This window comes from Rattus norvegicus, chromosome 13 (assembly GCF_021556685.1).
Source record: "Rattus norvegicus strain SHRSP/BbbUtx chromosome 13, alternate assembly SHRSP_T2T, whole genome shotgun sequence".
NCBI lineage: Eukaryota > Metazoa > Chordata > Mammalia > Rodentia > Muridae > Rattus > Rattus norvegicus.
The window spans coordinates 66,304,620-66,322,555 of NC_141546.1; the positions used below are offsets into that span (position 1 = coordinate 66,304,620).

The window sequence follows — 17,936 nt, forward strand, 5'->3', positions numbered from 1 at the left end:
ATTTTCCATCGGACTTGACATAATTTGCCATGAATATATTGGGTGAGGAATATCTAAGAAAATTAGGAGAACAAAAACATGGGAAGATATCATTTTCCAGAAATAGAAATTAGTCTAATATTATAATACTTGAGATATGTTATTGACAGTTCCAAAGTCAAGATTTGGCCACTGGACAGAGCAGAAAACTCCAAGCCAAGCACTCAAGTATCAAAAGTGTGTGTGTGCTAACCAAAGAGCACACATGTGCTGGTCTGTGACTCCCACTACATATGTAGCAGACGACTGCCTTATCTGGCCTCAGCGGGAGGGGATGCACTTGGCCCTGTGGAGATTTGATGCCTCAGTGAAGGAGGATGCTAGAGGGGTGAGGTGGGCGTGACTGGATGGGTGGGGAAGCATCTTCTTAGAGGCAAAAGGGAGGGGGATGGGCTGGGGGTACCAGGAAGGGGGATAACATTTGAAATGTAAATAAATAAAATAATAATATTAAAAACTAGAAAAGTGTGTGTGTGTGTGTGTGTGTGTGTGTGTGTGTGTGTGTTTCATAAGAAAGCCATACATAAAATAAGTTTCAGGTTGTGAAAGACCTTCAAGTCAAAGCAGTTTTAAGTGAGAACATAGGAGACTGGCCTTGTGAGGAAAAGAGGAAGGAGGGGTTTCCTAATATAGACATGGCTTAAGTCTTACTTCATTAAACTCCGCAACTTTTGCTCAACGGAACGCCATAATTAAAAAAACAAAAAACAAAAAACAAATAAGTCACGGATTGGGAAATGATACTTTCAGTGCTTATGTCTGAGAAGGATTCTTTCTTAAAATTTATAACCAATGCTCGTACGCCAGTAGAAAGCCATGTGGCGAGAGGACACGCAGTCATGGAAAAGAAAACTCGATGGCCAGGGAACACCCGAAGATGCTCAGCTTCAGTCATGAGAATAATCTTTCGCTGGTTAGAATAGATGACGTCTTCCTAAAGGTTGGGCTGTAAGTTGCTGTCGCCTCCGTGGGAAGCTTGGCAGTCGTGACGGATAGTGAGAGCCTCACACTTTGCCCTAGTATTCTGGATGGACATTTACAGGAATTCGCACACTCACTCGGTGATTCATGCACTAATGTGTACATCAGCATTGATTGTGAGGGTGACAGAGGAAATAAGTGAGAGGCAAAAGGAACTAAACTGCTAGAGATTCCAGTTAAAACGAGTATGCTAAATCGCCCTGTGTTTGTGTGTGTGTGTGTGTGTGTGTGTGTGTGTGCATGCTCGTGCGTGTGTAGCGTGTTCTAATGCATATCCAATTTCCACTTTTAAATCAGTTGTTTTAAATTTTGTGCTGTGCTCCAGTCGTCTGATGCCCAGTCTGGTACTAGTAGTATAATGTCATCTCAATGATGACAATGGTAGAGTTATTTATATTATAATGTTATTACATATACATGCATGCATGTATACAAAACGTAATGTGTCCGAAATCAGGCAGCAGACTGACAGGGGGAGTTAAGCCCGAGAGTAGGCACAACAATGCTATCAGTTGTGTGTCGGCACCACGTAAGTTGTAGTAGTCTGAAGCAGTGTATAGGAGTAAACACTAAGTTCACATAGCGGTGCCCAGTGAAGCTGCAGGGCCTGACAAAGCCTTCAGATGGAGTTGCAACATTTTATTTAAAAAATCTACTAAGTTCAGTCTGGTTTAGTGTTAGCATTTCATTTATTCGGGCAGACTTTACGTAGATATTATCCAACATTCTCATCTGTATGTCAGACATGTCTCATAAATGAAAGAAAACTCACAAATACGCGTGCGCACGCACGCACGCACGCGCACACACACACACACACACACACACACACACACACACACACACACACTGTGCCGCCCACGGCCTGTTCAATGGATCACCACCTTTCTGCTCATGTAAAGTAGGATGCGGGGCAGAGGCAAAGGAAACTCTGCCACAGCCTGTCTCCTGCATGCAGAAGACACAGTTGGTTCATGCTAATACCTCTTAACCTTGATTTGTGCAAAACAAGTTTGTAATCACTAGATAAGAAAAGCGACTTAATTAGTGCCTTTCCCAGAGGACTTTCTCTACCAGTCGGCAACTGCAGCTTTAATGGAGATGGTGATGCCACGTAATTGGAACACCTGAATGGGATTAAGGGGGTGCTCGAATAAGGGGAGCTGGTTTCCTTGGTACCCAGAACTTTGTTGGCTTTCTGCCTTTTTTATGCCAAACTCTGCCAACTGGGATGAAACTGAGCCAAATGCTTTAATTATTTCTCAGAGATGACTCGATGGAGTGTTTTAAGTACAGAGTCCATGTTCTATTTTTCTGATGATGTTTAGAACTTAATACATGAAGGCGCTTGACATCTGCATTGCCTTGAACCTGTTATTGATCTAACAACATGATGTCTATTAGGTGAAATTAGTGGCTGGTTGTGTTGGGATTCAATGAGTTGTACCTCATTGGATATATATATGTCGTATAAAGAATTGGCTCACGCCCTTGTGGAGGATGACGAGTTTCAAAGTCTGCGGTTGGCAAGCTGGAGACCTAGGAGAGCTAATAGGGTACTTTGAGTCCAAATGCTGAAAGGCTGCAGCTCTTGGAAGAGTCCAAAGGCTGGAAAGGATTAATGTCCAAGCTCAGAGCAGTCAGGCAGGAGAAACTTGCTTTACCACTGGGGAGAAGAGCTCACGCATAGATATGCTTACAGACACAGTCATTCGGGGTGGCAGGGTCTGAGTCAGGGTAAACTTCACATCTCTTCACACTACTCCTCGAGTGCATTCTTTTTATTACCCAGGACTCTTTACATTCCTGGGTAATAAAAGAGAAATGTTTGTGTTCCTCCATAAACATCACTGCAGTGTTAACATAGAGGAAAATGTCTTTACTTGAAAAGATGAGAGCATTAGAGACTATTGTTGTCACCCACTGAATTCTGGAGTCTGTAAATTTCACCTGTGAGGCCTGGGGTCCACTCAGGGCTGATGTCACGTCTTGCCTCATCTAAATCGTTAACACACTGGGAATCTGGGTGATTTAAGCAGTCAATCTCTCTGTGTTTTTTGGGCATCACCTGTAATCCTTTTGTGTGGTTTTTCAGTTGTGTCTGACTCAGGGAATCTTAAGTTTAGAGATTTACAGAGCCAGACTGGCATCTACTGAGTTCCCAAACGTAAAGTTTGACTCCTGTGCTGAGCTGTGTCCTAAAGTGTCATCAGCCAGATTCCATTTTGGGTGATGTTTGGGTTAGCATCAGGAAAGCCGAATGCAGACATTTGGCACCCGCTAAATTCAAGTAGCCGTGGGCCTGAATTATGTTGGCAGCTCTCAGATTTTATAATCAAAGGCATGTGAAAATAATTTTTATTAATGAGTACCCTACCAGCCTCGTGAATAGTTTCAAAATCTCAGCTGGCCCACAGAAATGTTGGCTGACCTATGAAGTTCGTAACTGACACCTCCTTATTGCCACCCTGCTCTTAGATAATCAAATCTTTTATAAGCAAAAAATAAGCAAACAAATGCCTAGTCCCCAAGCACTTACCAATAAATACGCTTTTCACATCAATGACATGGATTCTTAAAATGAAGGGATAGATGGATGGGTGGGTGGATGGACTTTCTGTGTTGGGGGTTCTACATCCGGCATGGTGATCACGTAGGGGTCTGAGGACAATTTTTCGGACTCCGTTCTCTCCTTCCACCTTTACATGGGGTCTGGGGATTGAACTCAGGTCCCCCGATATTCAGGGCGAGTCTTTTCCTAATAAGCCATCGTGCCAGCCCAGCATAGACTCTTGAGAGACAAGAGAGAGAAAATGCAAAGCGTATTAAACTGACGTACTTCTATGTGGAGACAGGAAAAGTGAAACAAGACAAAGGCAGACACAGCTAACAACGAAAAGCAAAGATGGAGACTGTGAACCGCCCACGAGGACAGAGATCGTCCTGCCCTGAAGGGGATCCAGGAACATCACCAGGCTCTGCTCTGGTTTGTTTTGAGCCAAGCACATGCTATGCTCAGTGGCAAGGAATGTTGTAACGACTTTGGAATACTTTGAAAGCCTCTGCCAAAAGACATGCAGAAAAAGACTTAGGATTGTGATTAGACCCCCAGACAGCACAGAGACTCTTGTCCTCCCTGCTCCTGACTCCATACTGTCTTGGTTGTCTTAGCCCAGGCAAGGTTGCCAAATGGACGCGCACGACAAACATTCCCCTCGCCCTGCCTGGAAAGTCAGCTGTCAGAGCAGCTTAAATTCTTTTTCGCTCCTTGGAGGACATTAGGCAACTTAGAGAAATGGCCAAATACATTAGATTTATTCTCGTCAGGTGTGTCACAAGACAACTGGAAGTATTCGGTGAGGAATGGCAAAGAGATCAGGAAGATTTCCAAGCATTTTATCCAAATGACGAGGGGGAAACAAAACAAAACAAATACAAAAGAGGGGCCACTTTATCACTTCTGCCTAACTGTGGCTAAGGAAAGGTGTGTGTGTGTGTGTGTGTGTGTGTGTGTGTGTGTGTGTGCATGTGTGTAAGTGTGTGTGTACAGGTATGAGTGTGAATGCATGTGTACAGTGTGTATGTGTATAGTGTGTGTATAGGTGTGTGAATGTGTGTGTATATGTGCTTGTGTATATGAGTATTTGTGTGTAATGTGTGTATAGAAAGTGTGAGTGTATATTAATGAGTGTTTACAGGTGTGTGTGTGTGTGTGTGTGTGTGTGTGTGTGTGTGTGTGTGTACAAGTGCATGCATGTTTCTAACAATAGTAACAGACAACACCAAAACAAGAGCTCGGACAGACTTTAGGTCTAGTTTTTATATGTCTGTCCCAGATTCTCTTTTAGCTTGGGAAAGCTGACCGAAGCAGGACTTTCATATTTCTGTGGAGTGGGGTAGTAATTGAAACTCAGAAGATGGTAGAGCACCCACACAGGTTTTGTCTTCTCCTGCTCTGTTCATTTGCATTCACTCATGAACTTTTGTCTTGCAAATATGTAGTGCCGAGGGAGCCTTCATTCACTTCAGTGGCCGAGGTCCTTTGCAGAAAACACTGTCTTTGCTTGTCCACTGTTGCTGGCTCCTGCCCCTTAGTATGGACAGGCCTTTAGAGGGCTGAGCTCTGGTGTCACATTAAGAGCCATGGGGCTTACAAAGTGGACATGGATTATGAGACATCAGCTTCCCTTACAGTCAGTCCAAGGGCAAGTTCATTGCAAACTCTCCTCCCCATTTCAGACCTCAGAATGAGTTGGGAAACCCTGGATACTGAGTGTGCTGTTGATTCCTGATAGGCCGGCCTTATCCAGATATGCACTGAGTGGTTTCTGGTGGCTTTAACGTAAGCTCCTGGAAGCACACGTATCTGTGTATTTCTCTGTGGATTAACACTGAGAGTGAATCACAGAGAACGTACGTTGTTTCTACACCTCTCACCTTTTACCTCATGCTGGAGGTTTCCCAGGGAGCCTGTGGAATCTGCAGAGTCAAGGCCGCCCATGAATCATTCTGCCATCTCCTAGCAGAGTCTGTTAAAAGCCTGTCACCCGAGCTCCAGTAATAAATGTGTTCTCATTCTCTCCCCAAACCTCCAACTCTCTCTCTCTCTCCCTACCCCCTCCCTCCCTCCCTGTCTTTAGTTCAATTATGGGGAATCCAATTTATCCTCATTCTCTAAGGCATTTAGTGAAGAAAGAGAGTCCTTGGGCATCATTGTATGTAATTAGATTTTTGCACCTCTGTATTGTGAATTGGGATTTCCAATTTTCCACCCTAAGGTGTAAAGTGATGGTGCTTAGCAACCCAAGATCATAGCTGATGCTATAATTCACGAGGACTTATAAATCTCTGCAATTTCAGAAACCCCCGAGAAATGCACATTGGCGTATATTATATTTTAAAATTATTGAAATTTTTGGAGGCATTTTCCTTGCTTACCAATATTAATCTTCACCCGCAACCTCAGCAGGTCTTAAGAAACTGTACCAAAAGCCAGCTCAGTTTCTCTTCCTATGTAATCCACCTCCGTTCCAGTGAGAGGCCATGGTTTAATTTTTTTTTTTGAAAATTACCTTTCATAATAGAAATCTCACGTCTTAAAAGCAAACAATTTTTGTTTTTGTTTGCTTGCTTCACATAGGGAAAGCTGTAGTTCAAGGGCTAACTAAACAGCACTGGACAAAAGCTATAATATAATTTTCAAAGGTTCGAAAAGAGCACAACGAAGACTCTGAATTGTTTTGTATCTCATGACACAAAACAGGGTTTTAACTTCTCCTGTTGTTTTCTTAGGAACTAGTTTTCTAAAAGGCGCTGAACTAGAGAAACCTTCCCCTTTTAAAAAGATTTTAGATTTTAGAGCAATGGTTCCCAGCCCTCCCAGTGCTGTGACACTTTAATCCAGTTAGTCATGCTGTGGTGACCCCCCAAACATAATCTTCATCGCTACCTTGTAACAGTAATTTTGCTACTGTTAAGAATAGAAATGTAAATATCTGATATTTCTGATGGCCTTAGATGACCCCTGTGAAAGAATTATTCAGTCTCCCAAAGGGGTTGAGACCCACAGATTGAGAACAGCTCTCTTTAGAGTATTTATAGTTATCAAACTAACAGTGGAAAGCATAGGGAGTGAAGACTAATGTGACATAAGCAACATGAGAGAGCAGAAACAATAACCGATAAATAGACTTGGATGAATCACTGCATATGTGGGCACTGTCAAAGAACCTTCTAGAATGAAAAAACCCGGAAATTCAGATTTTTTTCAGACTTTACATAAATTTCATCCAGACCGTCCCATGTTTCTCATCTTTGTAAATTTATCAAATCAAACATACCAAAATGTGATGTTAATAATTTCATGGGAAAGACTTATTTAAAAGCTTAAGAGGAATTAGCCTGTAAGACTCTCATTTCTGTAGATAAATGCATGTTGGGCTTCATGGTACAGCCCTTCATAATAAGTAATGAGGCCCGAAACCTTCCTTCCTGGGGTGGTGTCAGGGGTTTCATTATTACTATGCATCGTGATGTTCCTTAGCCTTGGTTGTTTGCTCAGCTGTTCTCCCAATCATTCACCAAATATTTGTTGAGTATACAAATACAGTATACCCTTGGAGGAGAGATAAGCCGTATTTAAACAGTTGTAGCAAAAGTGGCGTATAGTTTGGGAGAATGCAAAAGGTGGTGAGATTGTTTCCAGCCGGCCAGATCTGAGGCATTGGCCTCTGGCCTTGAAGAGTGTGAAAATGGCCAACAGAAGACTTATGGGAGAAAAGAATAAATAAGGCCTGGATGTGCACCAGCCAAGGTTTGGATTGAGCGCTGTGATGTAGGACAGGTGGGGTTGGGTTCCATCAGTGGCAGGCCGAAGAGGTACGGGCAGTGGGGAACTATTGAGGGACGTCACGCAAGAAGAGGCACGATCTGACAGCCCCACGTCCCTGGAACTTAGCAGGCCAACACCCAGAGATCTGTGACTTCTGTCACTAATGAGGTCTGCTCCTTCCAGCATTCAGAAGAGGGTCCCTGTAGTCCCAATGCCAGGCCTCTGTTCTTCAGGGCAGACACTCAGTTTAGCATCTAGTCTTTTGCAGTTTGTGACAGCTTTATCTTGGATGGGTCCCAGTGGACATATTGTTTTTGCTTCTCCTATGCTGTGCCCTTATCCTAGACTCTAGCCCTTCTTAGAACATGTTGCTACTCCATGAATGAAGTGTTGGCTTTGTTTCCACCATCTTTAGGGACCTGTGTCTCGGTACTAACATTTCCCTCTTCTGGGAAGCCCTTGGTCCTGCCAAGACTGAACCCCCAGTGAACGGGATTGTTGGGGGGAGGGTGGTAATGGGAGGGAGGATGGGGAGGGGAACACCCATATAGAAGGGGAGGGGAAGGGGTTAGGGGGATGTTGGCCTGGAAACCGGGAGAGGGAATAACAATTGAAATGTAAATAAGAAATACCCAATTTAACAAAGATGGAGAAAACAACAATAACAACAACAAAAAGACCCAAAACATTTCCCTCTTCTGCCTTGCACTTTTTGTTCATGTTTTAGAGCAGAGACTAAGCAACTTTGCCTCGCTGTGCCTATCTTCACAGAGAAAATTTAGAGATTCTTATGATATTGAGAGTTAATGAAGGCTCAATAGAGGATACGGTAGTTGAGGTGGGGGGAAGGGACGGATTTAAGAAATAGTGTGAAGGGGGTGGAGGGATGGCTCAGCAGTTAGGAACACTCCCTGCTGTTTGGAGAAAGGACCCAAGTTCAGTTTCCAGCACCCACACCATGCAGCCAAACCATCTGAACGGGCCGCTCCAGGGGATCTGATGCCCTCTACTGGTCTCTGTGGGTACCTGCACACCCATGTGGCATATACTTACACAAACGTACATTAAAAAAAAGAATAAAACTTGAAATAGTGTAGGAATAAAAGTAACAGGATTTGCTTGAACCTAGGAGTGAGAGAGAAGTGACAGAAATACTTCCGCCATCTTTGCCTGAGTCTGAGTCCATCTTCCTACCACATTGGTATTGTTGACCCAACCCCAGGCTTTGCTTTTATCCTCAAAGTCTTCACACTGGGTGCTCCCTTACGTAGCTCCAGACAGGGTTAGTGTAATGTCTGGATGCATTTTAGATCAACTTTGGTTTTCTTCTTGGATCTTTGATGCTATTAGCTGTTTTACTTACAGTTGAACCAGTCTTTAAGTAAATACAAAACAATCCGCCATCTTTTCTTTGTACGAGTGACTTGGTGGCGGTGTGTTGAGGGTGTCGTGTGCAGATATTCAAATCCCAAAAACATTTTTCCCATACTTTGGGAGGCTGGCAGTAAGCCACCTTGGTAGAATCAGGGCATCCCTGCAGGAGGCTTTTGGAGGTAGTAGAATGGCTTTAATAGCTGCTTCACAGAAATCATCATGAAAGGACAGCCTCCTTCTTTCCTTTCATTGTGGCACTTGGAAGAGAGCAAACGTTAGCATCGACAATTAGCACGGTACTCTTCAGACGGACCAAACAGTGCTTACCTGGAACTAAAGGGCAAATTTTGCTCATCATTTACACTCTCGTTGTGGGAATTCACAAAGATCTCCCACTCCTGTATAAGAAAATTATAGACAAGGATATAGGATTACTATTTATGCGTTGTAATAAAAGCTAATAAAATAATAACCAATTAGATGCTTATAAAGCCTGAGTATATTAAAGTATTATGCAAATCCTGATTAATTGTAATACCATAAACTCAGGGAGCAAAGCAAAAGCATGCTTGATTCAAATTATAGGGGCTTTTATTTGCATTTCTACAGAATCTATTATTAGTGGGTCTCAAAGGACCTTGCAAGTAATAATTACTAAAGCCCATAAATAAAACCCATAAATGTCATTTTATTAAGGGAATACAAAAGAGCTCCCCTTTCTCATACATATTATAAGACGGAAAAATGCCAAAGCAGAGGTGGGCGTGTCTGCCTGCACAGGGTCTTGGTATGCATGGGTGGTTGGCTGTGATTTCATAGGCACACAAACAGGCGGCTGTGTGAGCCAAGGCTCTCCTACTGAGCATTTCCAAATACCTGACTCAGATTCCTCGTTCCTTCCTGAAATTTTGCATACGTAATAGCTCTGTGCAACTCTTGCCTGTAAGGTATATTTTAACATTCCTCTGTCAACTAAAATATCAGATTTGAAAAACAAAAGTTAAGCCAAGCCTTCCATAAAGTATATTTTAAAATATTTTTGCAGTGCTATCCCTGGTTTACGTTCCTCAAGTTCCTATCCTACCTATTTCAAGCTGTAAGTGCTTGTCAGAATAGATGGGGAAGCTAACATTTATTTCTATCCTTGGAAACCAGTACCAAAATGGTAAGAGGCTTTGTAGCCTGGTTCAGAACTCTCCCATCTGAGAATAGGACCCCCGTTGAAGGAATCAGAGAAAGAACTGGAAGAGCTTGAAGGGGATCGAGACCCCATATGTACAACAATGCCAAGCAACCAGAGCTTCCAGGGACTAAGCCACTACCTAAAGACTATACATGGACTGACCCTGGACTCTGACCCCATAGGTAGCAATGAATATCCTAGTAAGAGCACCAGTGGAAGGGGAAGCCCTGGGTCCTGCTAAGACTGAACCCCCAGTGAACTAGACTGGTGGGGGGAGGGCGGCAATGGGGGGAGGGTTGGGAGGGGAACACCCATAAGGAAGGGGAAGGGGGAGGGGGATGTTTGCCCGGATACCGGGAAAGGGAATAACACTCGAAATGTATATAAGAAATACTCAAGTTAATAAAAAAAATAAATAAAATGTAAAAAAAAAGAAATGTAAATAAGAAATACCCAATTTAATAAAGATGGAAAAATCAATCTTTCAGTTAAGACAAAAATAAAATATAAAGTCTAATGAGTTCCAAAAAAAAAGAACTCTCCTATCTCCTGTACTAAGCAGGGGTTGGAAGGGCAACTGGATCTTCCCCTTCCTCCAACTCCAGGTCCTCCTACATGATTGACAGCAAAATTTACCCCTGGTGTCAAGACACCAAAATGTCACTGCTGGTCAGTGATGTCACTGCCGGTCAGTATGGTGATGTAGTTGTACCTTCAACATCATGCTTCGGTGTCACCGTGACTCAGAGAATGCGGACCCACGTCTCCCTACCCTACTTCTCGTCGAGGGGCAGTGGGTCTGGTATGCAGAGAGAATAGGCTGAGTTTAGATGGGTGGTTTCTAACTCACGGTTGGAATGGCGTTCACAGTCCAAGTCTCTAGATTTTCAAGCTAGTTCCTCTCTCTACCTTGTGGCAATCATATAACACTTTATATCATAAAAAAAAAACTCCTAAACACAAGTGTCTCTCTCTCTCTCTCTCTCTCTCTCTCTCTCTCCCTCCCTCCCTCCCTCCCTCCCTCCCTCCTTCCCTCCCACCATGTGTGTATGTGTGTGTGTGTGTGTGTGCACTTCCGTGTGTGCATGCGTGTATGTGTGCATATGTGTACATATAGTATGTGGAGGCCAGAGGTTGATGTCACATGAGTTCCTCAGTTGCTCTCCACTTTTTTTTTTTTTTTTTTGAGACAGGATCTCTCACTGAACCCGAATCTCACTAATTTAGCTAGAGTCCTGGCCAGCAAGTCCCAGTATCCTCTCTCTCCATCTCTCCAGGGCCAGGGTTCTTACATGGGTGTTGGGGGTGTGTGTCCATTCAGGTCTTTGTACTTACCTAACCAACACTTTACCAACTGAGCCATCTTTTTATCCAGGGCAAAGGAGGCAAAAAGGCTAGAGACTCAGCTTCTAGTTCTGAATAAAAATGAGAGATGTGTACCCAGAGTCTGGAAGGGTGGACTTTGAGGTTACGGTGATGTAGAGAATACTCTTACAGAGCAGTAGTGAGTAAACGTCCTCTAACCACTGACCGCGAGGTCCTTGGGGACTCTCGAGCTCTCTAGCGTGATGTTAAGTGAAGGGGTGGAAGCAGGTGTAGCAGGAGCAGCGTTCCCAGATAACACAGGCTGCTAACACCCGTGGCCAGCAGTGGTGTTTGGGAGATGGGAGGGGATATTCAAAGTAACTTGGTATCTCTTCTGGGAGGCATGCTTCATTTCAGAATTCTGATTTTCATAATTTTCCAGGGAAAACTGAGGCTTCTATCAAAAACTTCAGTCCCTACTACAGCCGCCAATATTCTGTGGCTTTCTGCAACCATGTGCGCAGCGAGGTGGAACAGCAGAGAGATTTAACGTCACAGTTTCTGAAGACCAAGGTAACCCACGAGCCTTTGACTTACATCTTTCCCTCACTGGAGAAAGGGTTATAGATGCAAATATTTGAGTTATTTGAATTACAGTTCTTAAAACTACACTAAAATCATTTCATGCCAAAAAAAAAAAAACAACCCCTGAAAACACACACACACACACACACACACACACACACACACACACACACACCACACACACACACACACACGCTTTCTCGTTGATGGTATGGTCTATATAAACAGAAAGCTAGAAGGATTCACATCTCACAGTGTTTTTCCTCATTGATGGTTTGGTACAGGAAATTTGGCTTGCTGTTGCGAAGTTCAATCTAAAAAAAAAAAACATGATTCCATTTGTTTTGGTCAACGATCAAACATGATTTCCCCCGAGTTGCCTTTGATCTAGTACGTGAATTTCAAAACTCCCTACCTTCCGGTAGTTTATGTTCAGATGGAGAGACAGACGGTAAACAGTGGAAGAAACTAATAACAGGTGATGCTAGGACAGCGATCAAAGCTTCAGACACAAATGAAGCAAGCGCAACTCTTGTCTGGGGGAAGTTAATAGAGAAGGAAGGGAGGACAGCATCGAATCTGATGACGGGACAGAGCAGGTGGGGAGAAATAGCAGTGGAACAAGAGTCCCAAGAAGATGCAGCTGGAAGTGGAAAGGTCCTCCAGCCTAGAGCCCCCAAGACTCCACGAGCTTGCCCAGAGCTCTGTGAGGGAGGGAGAGTAGTGGGCAGTGACCCTGGGGAGACAGGTAGGGACCAGAACCTGTAGGACCAAGGTAAAGACTTGGTTTTAAGAGTGACAGGTCGTTCCACGGCAGGGTACAACATACAGGCCAATACAGAATTTTAAGTGTGTAGTTGGTGGCTTTGTTATTGTTATTCTTTTCCTTTTTTAATGGGCTCTCCATGACTAGACCATTAGGGAAGATAGGACGCGATGGCCATTGTGTGTGTGTATGTACACATGTGTGTGCACAAATGTGTGTGTCTGTGAGTTTGGAGGAGGTCAACGTTGGGTGTCATTCCTCAAAAGGAGGAAACCTTGGTGTTTGAGACAGGGTCTGGCACTGGCCAGGGCTTGCTGACGAGCATAGGCAGGATGGCTGGTGAGCCCCAGGGATCTGCTGGGCCTCTGCCTGCCCACCACTGGGATTACTAAGCATCACTTTTCAAGTGTGGCTTCTGCTTGTGTGATTAGTGTGTCACTGACTGAGGTATCTCCCAGCCTGGGAAGGAGGTAATTTTGACAGAGCTGGTGGCATCTACTGTGAGGGAGAAATGTAGTGACAGCATAGCTTTTCATGTGAGAGAAGCAAGGGAATGAAGCTGCCTTTTACTCAGAGAGGGGAAGGGGTGAGTGAAGTCTAGTGTGTGTGTGTGTGTGTGTGTGTGTGTGTGTGTGTGTGTGCACTCTTGTCTATAGATGCCAGGGTATCCAGAAATGGTGTTAGATTCCCTAGAGCTGTAGTTTCAGGTGGTTTTGAGCCATCGGATGTGGGTGCTGGGAACTGAATTTGGATCCTCTGCACGAGCAGCAAGCACTCTCAATCACTGAGACAGTTCTCCAGCCCTGAGATGGTGATGGTGGCTGGGTTGGTGGTGCTAGTGGTGATGATGGTAATGATGGTGATGTGATGGTGTTGATGGTGATGGTGATGGTGGTGTTGTTGTTTGTTGATGATGGTGGTGATGGTGGTGGTGGTGATAATGATGGTAGTGATAACAGTGATGGTGGTGATGATGTTAGTGATGATGGTGATGGTGGTGATGATAATGGTGGTGATGGTGTTGATAATGATGATGATGGTGGTGGTGCTATCTGTTGATGATGGTGGTGATGGTGGTGGTGGTGGTGGTGGTAGTGATAACAGTGATGGTGGTGATGATGCTAGTGATGATGATGATGATGATGATAGTGGTGTTGTTGTTTGTTGATGATGGTGGTGATGGTGGTGGTGGTGGTGGTGGTGGTGGTGGTGGTGATGATGATGGTGGTGTGGTGTTGATGATGATGGTGATGGTGGTGTTGTTGTTTGTTGATGATGGTGGTGATGGTGTTGTTGTTTGTTGATGATGGTGGTGATGGTGGTGGTGGTGGTGGTGGTGATGATGATGGTGGTGTGGTGTTGATGATGATGGTGATGGTGGTGTTGTTTGTTGATGATGGTGGTGATGGTGGTGGTGGTGGTGGTGATGATGATGGTAGTGATAACAGTGATGATGGTGATGATGATGATGGTGGTGGTGTTGTTGTTTGTTGATGATGGTGGTGATGGTGGTGGTGGTGGTGGTGGTGATGATGATGGTGGTGTGGTGTTGATGATGATGGTGATGGTGGTGTTGTTGTTTGTTGATGATGGTGGTGATGGTGTTATTGTTTGTTGATGATGGTGGTGATGGTGGTGGTGGTGGTGGTGGTGATGATGATGATGGTGGTGTGGTGTTGATGATGATGGTGATGGTGGTGTTGTTGTTTGTTGATGATGGTGGTGATGGTGGTGGTGGTGGTGGTGATGATGATGGTAGTGATAACAATGATGATGGTGATGATGATGGTGGTGGTGGTTCTGATCTGGAAGCCCAGTAGACAGATGGAGTCTGGGATGGTTAGCTCACAGTGGAGATCAGTAGTGAGGTGTGATGGGAGGAGGACAGAGGCAGGGTGGAAATGCACCAGTCTCAGCAGCATTTGCAGATGCCGAGAGGAGACAGTCCAGGCAAAAACACTCAGAAGAAACTCCCTGAGGAGTAGGAGAAATGAGTCAGGAAAGACAGGAATGAGTGATGAGTGCGTCAGCCACTGTTGAGAGTCTGAGTTAACCTTAGAACTCAGCAGCATGGGGAACCCACAAAATAGTCTCAGGATTTAGAGCGCACATTCCAGAGCTCGAGAGATGCCCCTCAATTAAAAGCACCTGTCACTCTTGCAGAGGACTTGGATTTGGGACCTAGGACCACATGGTGGCCCACAAACACCCAGAACTCCAGATCTCAAGTTCCAATGATCTGATGCCCTCTTCTGTCCTTTGGGGGCACCACACACACACACACACACACACACACACACACACACACACACACACTGGGGAAACATGCACATAAAATAAATACATTTAAAGAAAGGAAGGACAAGAATGCAAGTTCCAACCCTGTATGGTGGGGTGTAACCGTAGCCTCAGCCTAGGGAGACAATGGAGGGCAGGTCACTGGAGAAACTGGAGACCAGCCTGGGCAACAGACTTCTGCTTTAAGCAAAACCAATGTAGATTCTGTTTCCGGAACCCAGAGACTCAGACACGATAAGTGTATCAGGAGACCACAGTGGCCTGAGTTTGAGAAAAGCTGGACATAGGAACTATAAAGTTGTCTTCAACCTCATTTAAAGAGACCAGAGAGGTCCGTTTTATCTTTTAATGAGTCAAGATAGAGGGTTGTCAGGAGGTCTTGAAGCCCTGGAATTTGGAATGAAATTCATTTCATCCTTTAGATGAGTCTTAAAAGAAAAAGGCCTGTCTCTTCTGCATGATTCTTATAAGTATTTTGTTTTAAAGTAAGGTGATGAGTTTTGAAGGCTAAGCATGCCTGTTAAAAGGGAGAAGTCAGCGTGGCATTGGTGACACGTCCGACAAGGGCACATTCCGTATTTTACAATGATAAGGATATTGTGCAGCAGAGCAGGATGCGTGCTCTCCTTCTACAGAGAACTCGATAACGACCTAATGAGGAGCCAAGTAGAAATTGCTGTAACTCATACACCAAGGTTAATGAGAGACGCTCATGAATACAAGAGATAGAACGGACTGCTGCTGGCTTGCCTTGTTCTTCAACCCAAAACATACAAAAAGCAGGAAGATGAAGCCTGGCAGTGCGGGCACACACCTTGAATTCCAGTGCTAGGAGGCAGGCAGGTGGGTCTCTGTGAGTTTGAGGCCAGCCTGGTCTACAGAGTGAGTTCCAGGGCAGCCAGAGCTACACAGAGAAACCTTATCTCAAAAAAACCAAAACCAACCAGCCAACCAAACAAAACAAAACAAAAGAAAAATGCAGGAAGACAGGCACAGTGTTCACAACCTAGGTCTCCACTACTTTTGGAAAAGGTGGTATGAGAAGGAAGTTGCTTTGAACTGTCAATTATTTTTTTTCTTTTTCTTCCTTTTTTTTTTTATTAACTTGAGTATTTCTTATATACATTTCGAGTGTTATTCCCTTTCCCGGTTTCCAGGCAAACATCCCCTCCCTCCTCCCCTTCTTTATGGGTGTTCCCCTCCCCATCCTCACTCCATTGCCGCCCTCCCCCCAACAATCTAGTTCACTGGGGGTTCAGTCTTAGCAGGACCCAGGGCTTCCCCTTCCACTGGTGCTCTTACTAGGATATTCATTGCTACCTATGAGGTTGGAGTCCAGGGTCAGTCCATGTATAGTCCTTAGGTAGTGACTTAGTCCCTGGAAGCTCTGGTTGCTTGGCATTGTTGTTCATATGGGGTCTCGAGCCCCTTCAAGCTCTTCCAGTTCTTTCTCTGATTCCTTCAACGGGGGTCCTATTCTCAGTTCAGTGGTTTGCTGCTGGCATTCGCCTCTGTGTTTGCTGTATTCTGGCTGTGTCTCTCAGGAGAGATCTACATCCGGCTCCTGTCGGCCTGCACTTCTTTGCTTCATCCATCTTGTCTACTTGGATGGCTGTATATGCATGGGCCACATGTGGGGCAGGCTCTGAATGGGTGTTCCTTCTGTGTCTGTTTTAATCTTTGCCTCTCTATTCCCTGCCAAGGGTATTCTTGTTCCCCTTTTAAAGAAGGAGTGAAGCATTCACATTTTGATCATCCGTCTTGAGTTTCATTTTGAACTGTCAATTATTAATACTATTATTTGTTTGAATCAGGGTCTCTCTGTGTACCACTGGCTGGTTTGGAACTCACAGAGTTCTATCTGCCTTCCCAGTGCCCAAGGGAAGGTATGTGCCATTATATCTGATAGAACTGTCAATTTGATATATAGAATCACCTGGAAAGATCATCTTAATGAGGAATTACCTACATTAACGTGGCCTGTGGACATGTGCCTTGGGTATTTTCCTATTGCTGCAATAAGATATCATCACCAAAACAACTTATAAGAAAGAGAGTTTATTTGGGGCTCACAGATCCAGAGGGCTTGAGTCCATGGTGGTTATGGCAGGAAGCATGGCAGCAGGTAGGCAGGCAGGCAGGCAGATGCGCAGGTAGGCACTAGAACAGTAGCTGAGAGCTCACATCTTGAGATACAACCACAGGCAGAGAAAGAGAGACTTGGAATGGTGCCGGACTTTTAAAACCTCAATGTTTACCCTTTCCAACACACCTCAAAGCCATGCACTTCCTTCAACAATGCCACACCTCCCAATCCTTCCCAAACAGTTCCACCAAACTGGAACCAAGAATTCAAACACATTAGCCTATGGGGTCGTTCTCATTCAAACCACCACGTTAAGTCTGTGGAGATTGTCTTGTTGTTGATTGACATGGGAAGACCCAGCATCCACTGTGGGCAGCACCACTGAGCTAAGCAAGAGAGATGAAAGCAATCAATCAATCAAGCAAACAAACAAACAAGCAAGCGAGTGAGCAAGCAAGCAAGCAAGCATCCATGTGCTTGTTAGAACTTTCTTTGCTCTTGATTGGATTTGATGTGACGAGCTGCTTCATTTCCCCGAAACTGTGGCCTGAAGTTGTAAGCCAAACAACCTCTTTATTCTCAATTGCTTTTGGAAGTCAAAATATTTTTATCACAACAACAGGAATTGAACTGGGACAGTAGGAAAACAGCTGACTGATTCGAGATGGAACCTTGAGGCATGTCGGTGAGTGAGTTGCAGTGGATACCCATAATGTGAGCTCAGTACACTGCCTCAGCCAGTCACACAGTTTACCAAGTATTTAGTAAGTGCTATGTACATGCACAGGATATGCCTTTGGCCATAGGCTCCCATTCCTAATCTATACAGAGGGAAACGAAAATCAGAACAGTACCATGTAACAAGCGTCTGCACTTTCTTTGAAAGAATAAGAAGGGATCCATGGTAGCCGGAAGAAAACAACAGTGTCCCCAGGATCACCGCACACCATGATTTCCTAAATTATTCCTTGAATATCCTGGATAATAT

At 44.4% G+C, this 17,936-nt stretch overlaps 1 protein-coding gene across 1 annotated transcript in view; it reads left to right on the top strand.

Moving 5' to 3' along the window:
• Niban1 (niban apoptosis regulator 1) overlaps positions 1–17,936 on the top strand; it is a 149,704-nt gene that overhangs the window by 50,810 nt on the left and 80,958 nt on the right. Inside the window, 1 exon segment of the mRNA NM_022242.2 lies at positions 11,656–11,786. Coding sequence (NP_071578.2) covers positions 11,656–11,786 — 131 coding nt within the window.